This window comes from Peromyscus californicus, unplaced genomic scaffold, assembly GCF_007827085.1.
Source record: "Peromyscus californicus insignis strain IS unplaced genomic scaffold, ASM782708v3 Scaffold_7__1_contigs__length_154581171, whole genome shotgun sequence".
Taxonomy (NCBI): domain Eukaryota; kingdom Metazoa; phylum Chordata; class Mammalia; order Rodentia; family Cricetidae; genus Peromyscus; species Peromyscus californicus.
In genome coordinates this window covers 114259270-114275355 of record NW_026294595.1, presented here as the reverse complement: position 1 = coordinate 114275355, position 16086 = coordinate 114259270, and the positions used below count along the sequence as shown (strand labels likewise).

Sequence of the window (16086 nt, the reverse complement as noted above, 5' to 3'; positions counted from 1 at the left end):
TGGGGCATGTACTATACTGTTGTAAAATTGTTGGCATATTACATTGACATATTATACTTGCTTGGTTCTGTTGAACCTACAGGGCCAGTTTCCACACTTTTGGAGATATCTGTGCTTGTTGAAATCTGGCTTGGGTGTAATTCCTAATGCTGTCAGAGGAAGGGCAATTACCTTGTCAGAACTCTGTTAAGTCTCAGGAAATTGCCAAAAGGCTTTCAGAAACCAAGATACATTTTTCCTTTTCTACTCCCAAGCAACTCCTGTGAGAGTGCCCTTCTCTTTACAAGGACCCTTACAGAAAAGTAAAGATGCTTGAGAGTAGTGCAATGACATTTCATTAATCAGCATTTACAATAATTTGGTCTGAAAGGAACTGGCACCATTTATGAACAAGTGGTTTTTTATATAAGTAAAATAATTGGAGTGGGGAATCTTTGTAACTTATATAATGAAACCAATTGTTTATGCATGCTTGCAGCATTGATTTGCATAAAGTGTGTTCATTAAAAAAATCTTTTGTGGTAGTAGATCTTATGCATGCTAGAAAAGTACTCTACCACCGAAATCACTTAAAATAACTAAGATCTCTACTTGATAGAAATTCCTGAGAAACTACTCATTCCCAGAGAAACTTGAACAGTTTAAGTTTTACTTATTTAAAATATTTTAATAGAGACATCTTGCTATTCCAAGCTGGCTTTTTCTTCTGAAGCTTGAAATAACGAAACTATACATTTCCTATATTTAGCTTCAATTTATTTGGCAAAAAACATAGAATTACTCAATAACTAAAGTTCACGTACAAGGACTAGTCCAGAAGCCATGTTACAGGGGCAGGATAGAGTATTTACATACTAGTGATTAAGGGGAATCTTCTTAAACTGGACAGAGAGAGATTTCAGCACAGTTGTGCATTGCTAGTAATGTTAGCATCACAGCTCAAACTTTAGATGTAAAATACATTCTTAGTACATCCTTTGTGTGTGTGAGTGTGGAGTCCTAAGTCAACAAGATGTGTTCCTTTTGATGACTTGAAAAATGAAAGCATTGATGGCTACACCCTCAAAGCTGCAGTAATAGTTGAAGGAACATTCCCAAGTGGGCATGTGTTTAAACTAAGCAGGTGTATTTTCTTTCTTTATTTCCTTTTCAAGAGTGGACAAATCACTAAGTAGAGATGAGCTCTTGTTGGCGTAAGTATTGCCTTGTGGCCTTCCATGCATTTTCTTAGATGCGAACTTGTGACTAAGAGCACTATTAGGTCCTTGTGACTGTTAGCACCATCGGGTGACACTACAACGGCACATAGGGTTTGGGGGTTATGTGCAAATGATGTGCTTCACTGTACATCCAGTCATCACCTTTGTGTGTGCAGGGGAAGAAAGATGAGAAGCCATACATTTTTATAGAGCTGATGTGGGAAATGAAGAGAAATGAAATAAATGCTGCTTCATGACTTCTCCCAATTTAACCTTTCCTTGGTTTCAAGATATGGAGAGCAGCATGTGTCGGGATATGTTCAATGATCAAAACTAACTCACTTCATTGATTTTCTGGGTGTCTCTTAGCTACTTGCCCTTTTCCATTGACAGATATTATCTGCCAAGCATATGTGTTTATCCTACACAAAGTAAAATACCACTATACTTTGAGAAAGTCAGCCATGCTATCTAGTTTCTGGTAGTCCTTGGAGTGTGGTCCCTAGGACAGCAGTGTCCAAATCAGTTTGAACTCACTAGAAATGCAAAATATGTTTTTTCCTTTTAGGAGGCAAATCTGTTGTTACTTAATTTGCAACATTAAACCTTTTCTTAAGACTATGAAATCTATTTTCCAATCCAGTTACCTGAAAATTTTTTAGATGAGTGACTCTCAGAACAATGATATTTCGAATGAAGAGTCAGTTTTCTTTAAGGATATGTATGACTCCTGGTATGCGACACATTCCAAAGGATGGATCAACCCCCAGGAGTATACAGACAGCACAGATGCTGTCAATGGTTAAGTACAGATAAAAGAAGACAGGAAGCTGGGGAGCTAGGGGGGTAGGCATATAACTGGGAGGAGCTAAGGAGAGGAGATGAATGTGATCAAAATACATTTTATAAAATTCTCAGAGAATTAATAAAATAGTTTAAAATGTAATAAAAATTTAAATATATTATTTTAAAAGGTATTTGCTTTAATTTGAGTTATCTGTTGCACGTATCTGAATAATTACACTTAAAAATGTCTATGAAAACTCTGATGGTGTAGTCATCTACCACCTCTAGATAACTGTATTTTTTTTTTAAAGCCCATCTGTCAAATAGTTATCTGAGAGGGGCTTGAGATTTGTTACACATTAATTGTAAGTCTCATTGATCAGATTGCCTAAGATCTTAGGTAGGCCTGAGCCATGCTGGTGAACCCTGCATTTGCCACCTAGATAGATAATAAAGAAGCTGACTGAGGCCAGGTGGTAGTGGCACACACCTTTAATCCCAGCACTTGGGAGGCAGACAGATCTCTGTGAGTTCGAGGCCAGCCTGGGCTACTGAGTAAGTTCCAGGAAAGGTGCAAAGCTATACAGAGAAACACTGTCTCGAAAAACAAAAAAACAAACAAACAAAAAGAGGTGGGGTGGGCTATTAATTCTGCAGAGGATATCACCTAGATCTCACAATCCTGAGTTTTCTTCTCTAGAATATGAGAATAATACCACACAGGTTGCCCAGAGCACAGGAACTCTTAAGGAATAAATGAGATGCTACATTAATAAAAACCAACATGATGAAGAGTTGTAAAGCATTTCACAAGAGCAAGTATGCACTATGCTTTTGTCTGAAGTGTCATTTCTTTCCCATAAATTTTACTCTTTCTGTGAGAAAAAAGTTGTTTCCTTTCCTGAAAGAGAAGAAAATAATGTGCTCCACTTTTCATATTCATATTTCATATTCAGTAATTCATTCATTCATTCATTCACTCAACACAGCATTCCAGAAGGCCAATCCGTCTGCTCAGGATATTTACATTTGAGTAGTAGAAACATGCTTATACACATACAACAGCAAGATTATTTTAATCAGTGATGAATGTCAGTAGGAAAAAATGAGGGAAAGGAAAGAAAAAGGATGTTCTGAAGGAGATATGATAGTTGTTATTTTAGAAGTCTCGTTGTGAAAGATCCATTTTGATGTGTTCAGAAGAATTAAGGACATACTTAAAAAACTTTGTGATTAAAAACAGGATGACTGACATTTTAAAAAAGATGCATATATTCCTTTTTTTCTTTTTCACCCTTCCTCCTCCCCTTCCTCTTCCCCCTCCTCCCCCTTCATCAATTTTATCACATTTGAAGTATACAATATCAACATGAATCTGATTTGATATGTAGTACCATGAATCATATGGATTGTCCAGAGTCCAGGGAGACACTACGTCTGGCATGGGATATCTGAGGGAAAAAAAATCTACATACACTATACTCTTATGTCTGTTAACTTTATTCCTCTAAGATAAAATTTTATCAATTCAGCTTCAGCTCTGTCAGGCATTCAGGGCAGGAATAAATCTAGATGCACCAAGCTCCTTGTCCATCTACTATATTTCTCTAGGATGAAATCCTGTCTGTATAGCTTCAGTTCCGTCCTAATGCTCAGTTCTTCTTTGTTCCCTCATTTACTGTCCTCTCATAGTCCTGCTAACCATTAAGCTCTTATGCTTCCAGCCTCATCTTCGTCCTCTGTTTCTTCACCCTCCATCTCCACTTGTTCTCTACTCCTGGCTCAGATGAACTCTACAAGAGTTCTGTCTTACCATCTAGGAAACCCTTCTCCCGTCATGCTATTTTGTCTGTCTCTACAGAAAACACCTGTTTCTCTTTCTCTGCTGCCTCAGAAATGTTGCTCCACCCTACCTTCCACCTTGATATGTAAAAACCTCTTTTGTTCTCAGTCAATTGCTCTGGAGAGCCACTGGGTCTCAAGGCAAGGGGATAGTCTGAGTTTCATTAGCACAAGGAACAAAGCTATGTGTCCCCTGCCAGCTTGTCTCCTAGGCTCAGTAGGGGACTTAGCTACCTAGAAATTCATCATGTCTGAGGAGTTGAATTATTTGCCAAATGGTCTTGAAATATTTGGGCATGCAAAAATTTCATAACAGAAGATAGCTGAAATATTAAAAGCTGAATAACATCAAATATTCATAATAAATGGCTTGCCTTTTGACAGACCCTTGGCCGGTCAAAGTATAGCTTTAATACACAGCTGTATCTCTATAATATATTCTTGTGGCTCACCACAGAATCTGAGACTCAACAGGACAGAATTCCAAATTAATCAATGTATTTACCCATCTCATGTCTGGTGCTGGCCACACCTACACCATACTCTTCTAAAGCATCCTTTACTGTCTTCATGGACTCGTCATATTTGCTTGCAAGCCCAAGGTAGTTGTAGGAGCCCATGTTGATGACATCTTTGAGAACTCTTCCAGTATACCTTGTAGGAAGATAAACAAGTGAACACACAGTGCTATCTCATTTGATATTCTACTGCTTCAAAGGTTTCAGTTTGCCAAGTCTCACATTGTCTTTTCCATTTTAACTTGTGCTGTTCTTGGCATAGTGTTCTTTTTTATTAGAGGACTATAACCTAATAGTGAAGTGAGGCACAAGATGAGTGAAAGAACCTGGTGCCCAGTGCATTACCAGGCACTGGTTTTCCCTCATTGATTTTATGACATCCAAGTTCTGGTCGAAAGTGCTACTAAACCTTCTACAGGAAAAAAAAAAAAGGCACCAGTCATCACTGAGTCCACCACTGAGAAAGCAGGAAGGTACAATTTGACAAAGAAGTTGACAAAGGCTCTTTCTGGTTGGATCTCTGTGCTGTGTACCTGCTGACTCAGGGCTAACCTTAATTATAATGTAAAAAAAAGCTCCTTGGCAGCTTAATCACTTTTCTTCCACCATACCATTGCAAAAGGATAAGTAGGTGAAGATGAGCCTCATCCACACCTTAGGTTTTTCAGATCTGTAACTGGTGTCCTTGCTAGAATTTCCCTGAGTGTTTACCCATCAACCCCCCCCCGCCCCATGCCCCCGCAGCTGGCTGCTTCACCTGAATGTCCAGTTATAGTCATCAGACACTTTCTCCATTATGTCCAAGTAGGGCCCTGGGGCACTGCAGACGGTCTGATTCCAACTGTCTCTGATTCTCATGTAAAGGTTCCTCTTATAAAAATTCTCAAAGTCCTGATAAAGCGGCACAAAATCCTGTCATGACAGAAGTGGAGGCGGAAGGTTAGCTTTGCTCTTTCTTTCTTTTCTTTTTAAAGAAGATCTTATTTGCAGTTGAAATCTAAGAGAAGTGAAAGAACCTGGTTAATTCATAAAGCGATCTTCTGTTGGGCAAGGACAGGTGGATTGGGGAGCAGATGGAGCTCACACAACTGTGGGGCCTCCATGCTTAAAGAACCCGCCCCTAATTCGAGTGGAAATAAATGTGGGCTCTGTGGCACATGTCTGTAATTTCAGATTTTTAGGAGACCAAGTTAGGAAGACCGCAAATTCAAAGCCTGCCTAGGTTACAGAGTATATTCAAAACTGGTCTCAACAATTGAATGAGTCTCTGCTAGAAAAGAAGTAGAATCAAATGGCTAGTGAGACGTCTCTGTGGTAGGCTTTATAGAGAAGGTCCTAGACTCAATCATTGGTGGTGCTAAGTAAAAACAGATAACGAAGGTGCTAGCTCAATTCAAGAGAAAACGGCAGACAAGGAGTTTCTTTACTGTCCATTAAAAGGGGTTATTCTAGTTGCAGGGTTGGGATGTATTGATACTTGAACAGTTCAGTTGGAAAGAATAGTTGAGATATTAGTATTGGTTTTTGAATCTAAATACCCTCCTGCATGGTGCTTTCAGAAAAACAGGTGGATGTGAACTGTGGTAGGAGTCTTCACTAATCACGAGGAACTTGATAGTGATTTGAGGAAAGAATTCGAAGTGCCTGTTGGCAAAGAGCTGTGACATGCTGAGGGCCAAGAACTGAGCTGACAAGGCTTGGGAGGGACCAGGCCCCTTTCATAGGAGAAGTAACAGCTTATGTTTCTGTACAAAATGTCACCCATGAATGTAAAGGTATGCAATAAGCAGAAGTTAAAAACAGAGCATCTATGATTTTATCATTTGGCTCATAATAGTTGGTGTTAGGCAGAAAATACAAAAGTCAGAACTATGGTCTGAGCCAAGTGCTTTGGGCATTCACAGTACTGGAGCAGGAGAGAGATTCACAACTTCATTGGAGGAAATGAGGAGACTTTATGGAAAAAGAACTTTGTAAATGGTGGTAAGGCAGAATAAAGTTGTGATGGGCAAGAATAAGGAAGGAGGCTACACAATGTGAGTAGGTTTGTTTGCTAGAAATAGAGAGCATTTGAGGAGAATGAGTGAGAATAAGCCATCTGGTGTATCCTGTTGTCCTTTGTTCAGAATTCACCTCATTCAAAGTCAAGGCCAATGTTAAGATTCACGTGGCCTCTGAGTACCTTTCTTTTCCTACGTTCTAACTTTTCCTACAGTGTGGAAAAAGCCATTGTGTCACCTAGGCATAGAGCAAAGGAGACTTATACAGGTGTCTAAGGAGACTGACCTTTATCCTACAGCCAATGGGAAGGTGCTGAATAACTGGGAATAAGCTTTCTCATTGTCATTGTCATGGTCATCCTCCTTGCTCTTCTTTATTGTATGGAGCTAGTTTCCTGAGAAAGGACCCTGGGTAAGCCATTGTGGAATATCTGTCTGTGCTACTGATTTGCCTACTCACTCCTTGAGTTAGTTGACTCTAGAGAAAAATGCAGAGAATGTGCCACTTTTGATGGCAAGTGGCTGTACCCCAGTCACATCCCTTCCTGTTATTTCACACTTTGGTGCTAAATGACAATGACAGGATTCCTCAGGGGGAAATTATGATTTTGTGTAGGAAAGAATGCTCATAAACACGCATGGAAGGAACTTCCTATTGCATGAAAATTTGCCACTCTGCTGGTTACATTTGATAATTTCAAATCACTCGATTTCTCTAATAGCTGTGATATAGGTCTTATTATAAAAATCTATGAGTTTATGTGATGAGCCATAACATCTTTTCATGCTCTTACAGGAAAAGATAGTTTGTTTCCTCTTTGATTTTGTAACTTTTCAGACTGTTCCTTGCTTTACAACTTAGTCTAATGAAGATTTAGCATTTCAAAGACAGAATGTTTGCGATAGGACTTATTGTTATCTATCTATAGATTTGATTTGTCATTTGGCTTTTTTTTTGTATTGCTGACATAAAGAGCTCAGTGTAATAAAGACAATGAGGACACAGTCCTTTGGGGATGTGGTGTAGGAAAGAGTGAATTCTACCTAGAACCACATATATAAAAGAGTATTGATCCTTCTTCATTATGCCAGTTCTTTTATTTTCTTTATACTTATATGATAAGTTTAAAATGAAGATTTCCCAAGTGTCAAAGATACAGCTTCAATAGGAAAAGTGACAGAATGTCAGAAAACATCACTACACAAATTAGAAATTGTAACTAGTTCACAGTTTGAGCTTTGCAGCACGTGTAAGTTCTAGAGAATAAGTGGACAGGATGGTGGTTATATTTATAATAATGCACTGTGTGTTTTAAGTTTGATTAAAAAGAAGAGCTTAAATGTTCTTACCACAAAAGAAAAGGAGATGAAATGGGTGTAATAGGAAAGAAAGAGGAAAAACTACACTTATTTGCAGATGATATGATTCTACACATAAAAGACCCTGAAGACTCTACTGGGTAATTTCTACAACTGCTAAATACATTCAGAAAAGTAACAGGATATGCATTAATACAAAAAGTCTGTAGCTTTCAAACACACTGAGAATGCAATCAAGAAAAAAAATCTCATTGATATTAACCTAGAAGAAATCTTGGAATAAATCAAATTAAGGAAGTAAAAGACTAGAATAAAAAGAACTTTAAGACATTGAAGAAGTGTAAGAACTATAAGAAGAGGGAAAGACATCCCATACTTGTGAATTAGGATTACTATTATAAAAACGGCCATCCTACCGAAGTGATTCATGTAAAGAACACAATTCCTTTCTAGATTCCAATGCAATTCTTCACATAAATCTTAAATTTCATCTGGAAATACACACACACACACACAAATCCAGAATAACCAAAATAATTCTGAACAATAAAATAATCAAAATGCTGACTTCTCTGTAGAAAGTTGAAATCTGATTTTACTAATGAACTAATTTTCTAAGATATTCTAGAACTTCCGTATTTTTGGAGTTGTTTCCCCAGCCTATCTACATACTATTATAAATGCAAGTGTGAAAAATCTTCACCTTAGAAGAGTGGATTTGCTTTTGAGGCAGAAGATATGTGGAACCAAGCCTTATGAGGAGACTAGATTTTTTCACTCGCTAGTGATTTCTATTGTGTCTAAAGTTACCCGTCCCACACAGACAGACACACATTAAATTTATAAAATTTATAGGGTGTGTGTGTGTGTGTGTGTGTGTGTGTGTGTGTGTGTGTGTGTTAGTAAACTATTTAAAGGATCTGGTTCCCTCATTGTGTGTCCCAGGTAACTAACTGAGGTTTTCAGACTTGGTGACAAGTACCTTTACCTGCTGAGCCATCTTGCTATCTATTCGTTTTTTTAGTTACAGGTGAAGCAGGAGTGAGCTATACAGATACTGAAGTGAAGATGATTCCATGTGGTGATATACTGTGTACCCTAATAAAATTTGCCACAAGATCAGAGAGACAAAGGAACAAGCCACAACAGCTACCACCTCTTACCTCACCAACTCCTCAGCCTGAAAAAGTCTCTAGTTCCTGTCTCCTCATGCCTTATATACCTTTCTCTGCCCAGTCATCACTTCCTGCAATTAAGGATGTGTGTGCTTTCTAAGCAAAGGCATGAGGTCTCAAGCACTAGAATTAAAGGTATGTGGTTCCCAAGTGCTTGGATTAAAGATGTGTGCCACCACTGCCTGGCTCTGTTTCTCTCCTAGACTGAGTCAATCTCATGTAGTCCAGGGTGGCTTTGAACTCATAGAGATCCAGACCGATCTCTGCCTCCTGAGTGCTAGGATTAAAAGTATGTGCCACCACTACCTGGCCTCTACGTTTAATCTAGTGGCTTGTTCTTTTCTCTGATCTTCAGGCAAATTTTATTAGAGTATATACTATATCACCACAATTCCAGAAAGAAGAAAATGGAAATTAAAATCCCTGATATAGGTGGAATGAGCAGAAGAGTTTGAAGAAGAGCAAGGAGGTCTTAGTATTTGAAGCAGAATGAGCCAAGGGAGAATGGTAGAGAAGAAGAATTAGAGACAAAAGAGGGGACCACATTCTGCAGAGCCTCCTCAGGTCTGTTTTTTGGTTAGTGACTTGGACAGACACTAGTACTGGACAAAGATGGGATGTGACTTGACTTGGGGTTTAAAAGAATCATATTGGTTGTCTGCTGAGAAGAGATCATAAGGTAAAGGATGGGCATCAAGTTCATTGGTAAGAGAAAATAGTAGTTTGGACAGAGCTGTAGCAGCATGAGTGGTAAAAACAAGAACAAAACAGAAAACCAACAGCCATCTGATGAGAAACATATTTTGAACACAGGGTAATAAACAATCACTGACAGATTTGACTTGGGGTGCAAGAGAAAAGGGTAGCATCAAGGATGACGTGGATGCTTTTTTTGCAGAGCCCCTGGACTTTCAGAGTCACCATTTACTGATCTGGGAAAAATTGTAGAAGACAGAGGCCTGGAGGGGAAGATGTACTGGGAGTACTGGACAAAGAAATAAGAATGTAGATTCTTACTTTCTTTTGTTTTCTCAATAAAATAGGAAGCAATAGATTATTGTTGAGTGTCAAGAGAGTCAAGAGGTACTGGAGGCTTGAAGAGGGAAGAAAATGTAAGGAATGGTTTCCTGCAAGAGGCAGTGGCTAAACACACTAATGTGATTGGCAGATATCACTCAACCACCTGGAACTTATTTACCATGAATGCCAAGGGAAATCAGCTCTCTTAGGCAAGGGTAGATATCAAGTAGAGTTTGTGTCAGAGTCCATGGAATTTAAACTGAATAGAGGCAGGAAAAAAGTGAATACAGGGAATTGAGAGAACTTAAAATCTGATCTGTGATTGAGGCCTTGATGGATGGGATGGGGTACAGTTGCTAGAGGCAGTGCTGGTCGGAGAAAGCTGGTAAAGATAAACGCTTTAGACAGAGCAGATGAATAGGATGTGCGCTCTGGTTTGACTCATCCCTATCATCAGTTGTTAGTCATTGATGGTGAACTTCAAAAAATAACACCTCAGTAAAGCATGTATGAGCCACCTTTCATGGAATTGATGGTACCTAGCTGGACATGTGAAAGGAGATGAGCACCTAGGGACAGTGAGAGATAGTGCTGCCACCACCTGAGAACTGGTGGTGGCTGAACTTCCAAGGAAGAGCTTCTGGAATAACAGGTGTTGACTTCTCCTGCATACATCACAAACTAGAGAAGTATTTTTATGAAGCATTCACTCCCAACTTTGATTGCAGAGTAAAATTACCCAGCGAGCTTTTTGTACTGTTTTATCCAGGCTTTACCTCAAAGTAGTTAAATCAGAGAGTTCTTGTGTAAAATCCAGACATTGGTTTTCTATTAAAGTTCCTTGATTTCAATGAATAACCAGGGCTACAAAGCAGTGGTTTAATATTCCTGTCTTGAAAACTGAAGACTAATATAGTCAATTCCTAGAGGTACCCCAAGAATCTCTCTAGACACTCATAGGTCCACACAGTGAGATCAGTGCCTGAGTCCCCTGTTGGTCATATTACCTGAGTACTCCAATTACCCTATCCTTTATATTGCTCAGGAGAAAGCTTCTTTGGGATCATCCTGATATTGTTTCAGGATCCTTAATATAGATGACACAGGACAAATTATAATTGGTGTAAATGTGAATATTTATTTTAAATTTTATACAGTTGCCACTTGTTGAGTTTTCCTTGTTTCAAGTGGGTGCCTTGGATGTACTTGATCAGGTATCAATATGACTTAGACATACAGTGGAGACAGTGTTTCAACTACAGCATTTTATACCAAGCTAGTGTCCTTTTCCTTTTTGAGTTTACTGATAATTTTACCAAGAGTCCTGAGCCTGTATTGTAATCATAGACTGTGGTTTGGAAATTTGTATTCTTTTTTCCCTGTTAGTACAGAGAAAAGAGATTATCAAAGCTGACTTAATTACTTTTCTGTTACTGTGATAAAGCATCATTACCAAGGCAATTTAAGGAAGAGGGAGTTTAATTTGTCTTATGGGTCCAGAGGGATAAACTTTATTTTGTCTTACGGCTCCAGAGGGATAAACTTCCATCATGGCAAGAGGCCCAGCAGCAAGTGGCAGGTACTGCAACAAGCCCAGGAAGTTGCAAGCTCACATCTTGACCCACCAAGAACAGAGGAGAGAGATCAAACTGCAAGTAGGGTGAGACTCTGAGCTCTTAAGCCCTCCCCCCAATGACGTACTTCCTTCCGTAAGACTACACCTGGTAAACCTCCAGAACAAGGCTGTCAACTCAGGACCAAGTGTTCAAGTCTAAGCTTATGGTTCAAACAAATAAAAGAGCCTTTATGTTTTGGAATCAATCTGAGGGCATTTGTGTAAGAAATCAAAATGGCGTAAAAGCAAACAAATGTTAAATGTAGAGAAGTATTTCCATTTGAATGGAGAAGTGGGAGAAATATAGGAAAAGTGAGTTAATGAGTTCTTATATTCTAGGTTATGACAAAGGAAAAGGGAGAAATCAAGGCATCCATTTACAGATTTTTGAGGAAAACATTGGATCATCTCCATTACCGATTAATGAATGTGCTCCCTTTTCTGAGGCTATTTTGCCCATAAGCTGGTTTCTTCTAAGGGGACTATGTGCTATGTACCACAAGTGATGGTGTTTAGAATACAAAAATGCTCATTTTCACTAAAGGAACCATAGGTCACTAGAAAATAGGCCATTACATACTTTGATGAAGAGTCTTCAAAACATGGTTTAGATAGTCTGTTAACATAAGGCAAGGATATTGACAGAATCAAGGCATTAAAAAAATCAAAGGTCAGACTGAAGACAGGATTGGGAAGACTAAGTCACTTCCAAAGAATATAGTCATTAGTAATTATAATCCTTTACTCCAAAAGGTTCTAAAGGAGCTTAAATGGGACAAGTAACAAATATTAAAATCATAGTTACTAAGGAGAATATAGTGCATCAATCTGCTTCATAGAGAGCAGACTGAAAACTATTTATTTTATAAAGAAATGTAAATTACTGAATTACTTACTGCCATGCCTGTGGTCAAGCAATTATTGTAACACTGGGGACAAAAGTTGAAGTACAGGTTCCTGTGTGATGCTCATAGCCCGTCACTTGAGACTGAATGAATTATCTAACCTTCTTATTGCTGAACAAATTGGGCTTTATAGCTTTCTGAGTATCTCCTGGGTCAGAAGGGGATTTTCCTCCACTAAAGTCTCTGATAGCAGCCACCATCAATGCAAAATCCTGAAGGCCCAGTGCTCTTATTTCAGTTCAGAATGATTTTAACAGGGCTTTCCCATCCACAGAGCTCCCAGACAGACAAATTTTCAAGACAGGGTTTCTCTGTGTAGCTTTGGTGCCTGTCCTGGAACTCACTCTGTAGCCCAGGCTGGCCTTGAACTCACAGAGATCTGCCTGGTTCTGCCTCCCAAGTGCTGGGATTAAAGGCATGCGCCACCACTGCCCAGCTGACAATCATTGTTAATATAGGACTGCTTCACTGTGATGACTGTGACATTGCCATCAGTGTCTGTGCCCAAGGGAGAAACTTGAAATTATTTGGTATCCCTTCTATTATTTTTTTCTAGATGCAGTCAGCCACCAAGACTTGATTTCTGTCTACATCTCTTCATAAGCAGCTCTGTTTTCATGTGATCAACCTCTTCCACAGTTTGGGAAGAAGTGTTTTCTTAACAACTGTAAGCCTTCTTCATTGTCTCTTCTCTGGTGGTCTTGAATTAGAATTCCATCTCTGACATCTATCCAATTCTCTGAAGTTCATTTCATCTTTCTTTCCTCTGTCTGCTCTTCTGGAATGGCGCTGCAGATCCTGTATACTTCTTTGCCTTGGCTACACACTGTTAGGCTGAAGACTAGCATGGGAGATGACACAAGATCCACCCTGAGAGTTTTCTCCTGAGTTCCTTCTTTAGATTTTCAGCTGCCAGTTCTTGACAAGCTAGACTTGTTGAAGAGGAATCAATCGCTTTGCACTTATGACAATCTTCTCTATTTCCCATCTCAATGAATGATAACATTTGCACAGTTGCCCACACCAAAACCCTAGGTATGGTCTTTATCTCTCTGTTTCTCCAAATCACATTGACCATCTGTAATACTACTTCTTAAACTTCTCTTGGCTTTATTTCTTATCACTGCCCTGTTGTCAATACCTTGGTCCCAGCCCCACTGTCTCACCAAGATTTTTTTTTTTTGTATCAGTGTCATCTTTCTGTAACCTATTTTTCATAGTGTAGAGAGGATAATCTTTCTAAATCTACAAATCTGCATTCTTCTGCCAGAAAACTGTCAATGCTTTCTCATAATAAACATTCATGGATTATAAGACAATTATAGTCTGCCCCACTTGCCTTTCACATAGTCCTTGTCCTCATACTCAAGCATTGAAAGCCCTTGATTCCTTGAATATGACAACACTTGCTCTTATTCCTGGACTAATGCAGGAATTTATCAAGGCAACTCCATGCAGTTAAAAGGAGGTTTATTTTGGAGTAACTTACAGCCAGTAAAGAGGTTGATTACAGGATCCAGGAGAGGTGAGGTGCAGTCCAGCAGGGTTCTCTGGAGAACTCTGACTCGGTCTGCCATCCAGCATTCAGGATCATAAAGAGCCAAGAAGGCCAGCCTGGACAGATCTTGGGTCTTAAGGGCTCCCATCTCAGCCACGCCCCAGGGTCAGGTCATAGTTAGGCATGGCAGCTACTGGCTGCCTCACTGAGGCAGTGCTTCAAGGTCAAAGCTGGAACACCTACCCACTACACTGGATCATCATAGATCTCTACCAACCCTTTGCCTTACCACTTTCTCTTCCACATTAATAATTTAATTTTGTTCATCCCGGGAGCCTATTCACAGCACCACATTCAGGTTGAGCAATTTTCCAAGCTCTCCTACTGCCCTCTCGTAGTGCCCTCTACTTATATCTTTGATGCTTCTTGTCAGCATCTTCTTTCATGGTTTGTTCTTTGAAGGTAGAGACTATGTCTGTCCTCATATTCTCCTATTCTTAGATTATACTCAAAGAATAATGCTTCTTTCAACTTTCATCAGAGAAGCTTCTCTTTGCAGTACATGGTGATTAACACAGAGACCTTCAACTAGCCAAGGCACAGAGGATAAGAGGCTGTAGAATGCTCAACCTTAGATGTACCATCTACATAGCACTCTTTCCTCTCAAGGCTTAGGGGTCATTGGGGAAGAAGGGGCCAACACAAAAAAGCAAACAAATAGAGAAATACAATACAACCAGAGTGGATGACTACAAGAAAACAGTGTCTTCCACACACAGCAAGGGCAGTTACACATATGATATCACAGCATGCACAAGATCTCTACAAAGTCAAGGCAGACCAAATGCCAGCATAGAGAGGGTATGGCGTGAAGTCCCACTGGTAGCTGAAGAACTATTGATAGTGGATAGCTTCTAGGAGAGGGAAAGTCAGTTTTCTTTAAGATTGTAGCCTCTGGTAAGCTGACCATGCTCCAGTGAAAGGCCATACATCCAAGAATATTTGGGCATCAGAAATTGTACTTGATGGATTAAAAAAAGAAAAAAAGGACACAAAGTTGGATGGGTAGGGAAGGGGGTGAAAACGGAAGGAGTTGGTGGAGGGAGTGAATATGATCAAAATGTGTATGAACTTTTCAAAGAACTAGTTATACATAGTTATACACACACACACACACACACACACATATACACACACACACATATATATATATATATATATATATATATCACTATGTGTTTCAGTCAGTGTTAATGGCAAATATAGTGTGTAGAGGCCAGGGGGTGCTGTTTAAATTCCTTAATGCCCAAGGTTGCTTTTCAAACCAGGGAATCATCTGGTGAGATATGTAGATAACGCGAATTTTGAGAAATTCTAACCCAGATGAAATAGAAATGTCGCATTTCACTCCGATACATGTTCTTATTTTGGAATAGAGTGCAAATGATACTAAACCTAGAAGACCAGAGAAAAGTACTTCCTAGGTGCCCTTGCTTTCACTGGTGTCTTTCACATTAGTTTGTTCATCATTAAAATGATCTTTTATCTTATATGTTACGGAAGTATTATATAAGTTAAATATTATAGTGAACAAGAAAACTTAATTCGTGTTCCTGGCAATTAATAGTACTCTATTAAATGTGAAAATAAAGGCAACAATGCACAGGAGGGAGGCCTTAGTGAGTGGAGAAGAGTGGAATTTATGCTGAATGGTTCCTGAACATGTTATTCTTTCTGGATTCTGTACCCAAATCCCTGTTTTTGAGAAGGGTAGACACTGACACAGATCCAGGCAGGCAAACATACATACTTTTTGTTCTTCTCGCTCTACGGCTGCGTTGCATTTTTCTATTCCCCAGTTTCTCATAAAGTCTCTGAGATAGCCGAATAGGGTTCCAATTCCATATCCCATGTAAGTAAAAACCAAGACATAAAGTGGTGGCTCCGGGTAGGACTCAAAGATGGGCTTATCAAAAAAACGTGGCTTCTTATTTTGCTGAAAACACAAAAGAAAATCCAAGATTAGCAATAAACATATGATATTTATATTTGCCAACTTTTGATTTCTAAAATTTAAAGAACACATTTAAAAGTATTAAAATTAGTTGAAAAATATTGGAATTTGATAATTGGCGAGGCTAAACAGAAACATAAATTTATTTTATAATCTATAATGAAATAATTGATTTAAGAAAAGATTATCCCCAG

The 16086-nt window shown here is 39.0% G+C and overlaps 1 protein-coding gene across 1 annotated transcript in view; it reads right to left on the bottom strand.

Moving 5' to 3' along the window:
- Positions 1-16086, bottom strand: part of Sptlc3 (serine palmitoyltransferase long chain base subunit 3) — a 113749-nt gene that overhangs the window by 76842 nt on the left and 20821 nt on the right. The window contains exons 2-4 of the mRNA XM_052724293.1: positions 15689-15874; positions 5103-5257; positions 4333-4481 (exon numbers count right to left, since the gene is read on the bottom strand). Of these exons, the coding sequence (XP_052580253.1) occupies positions 4333-4481; positions 5103-5257; positions 15689-15874 (490 nt within the window). The remainder of the gene's footprint in view (positions 1-4332; positions 4482-5102; positions 5258-15688; positions 15875-16086) is intronic.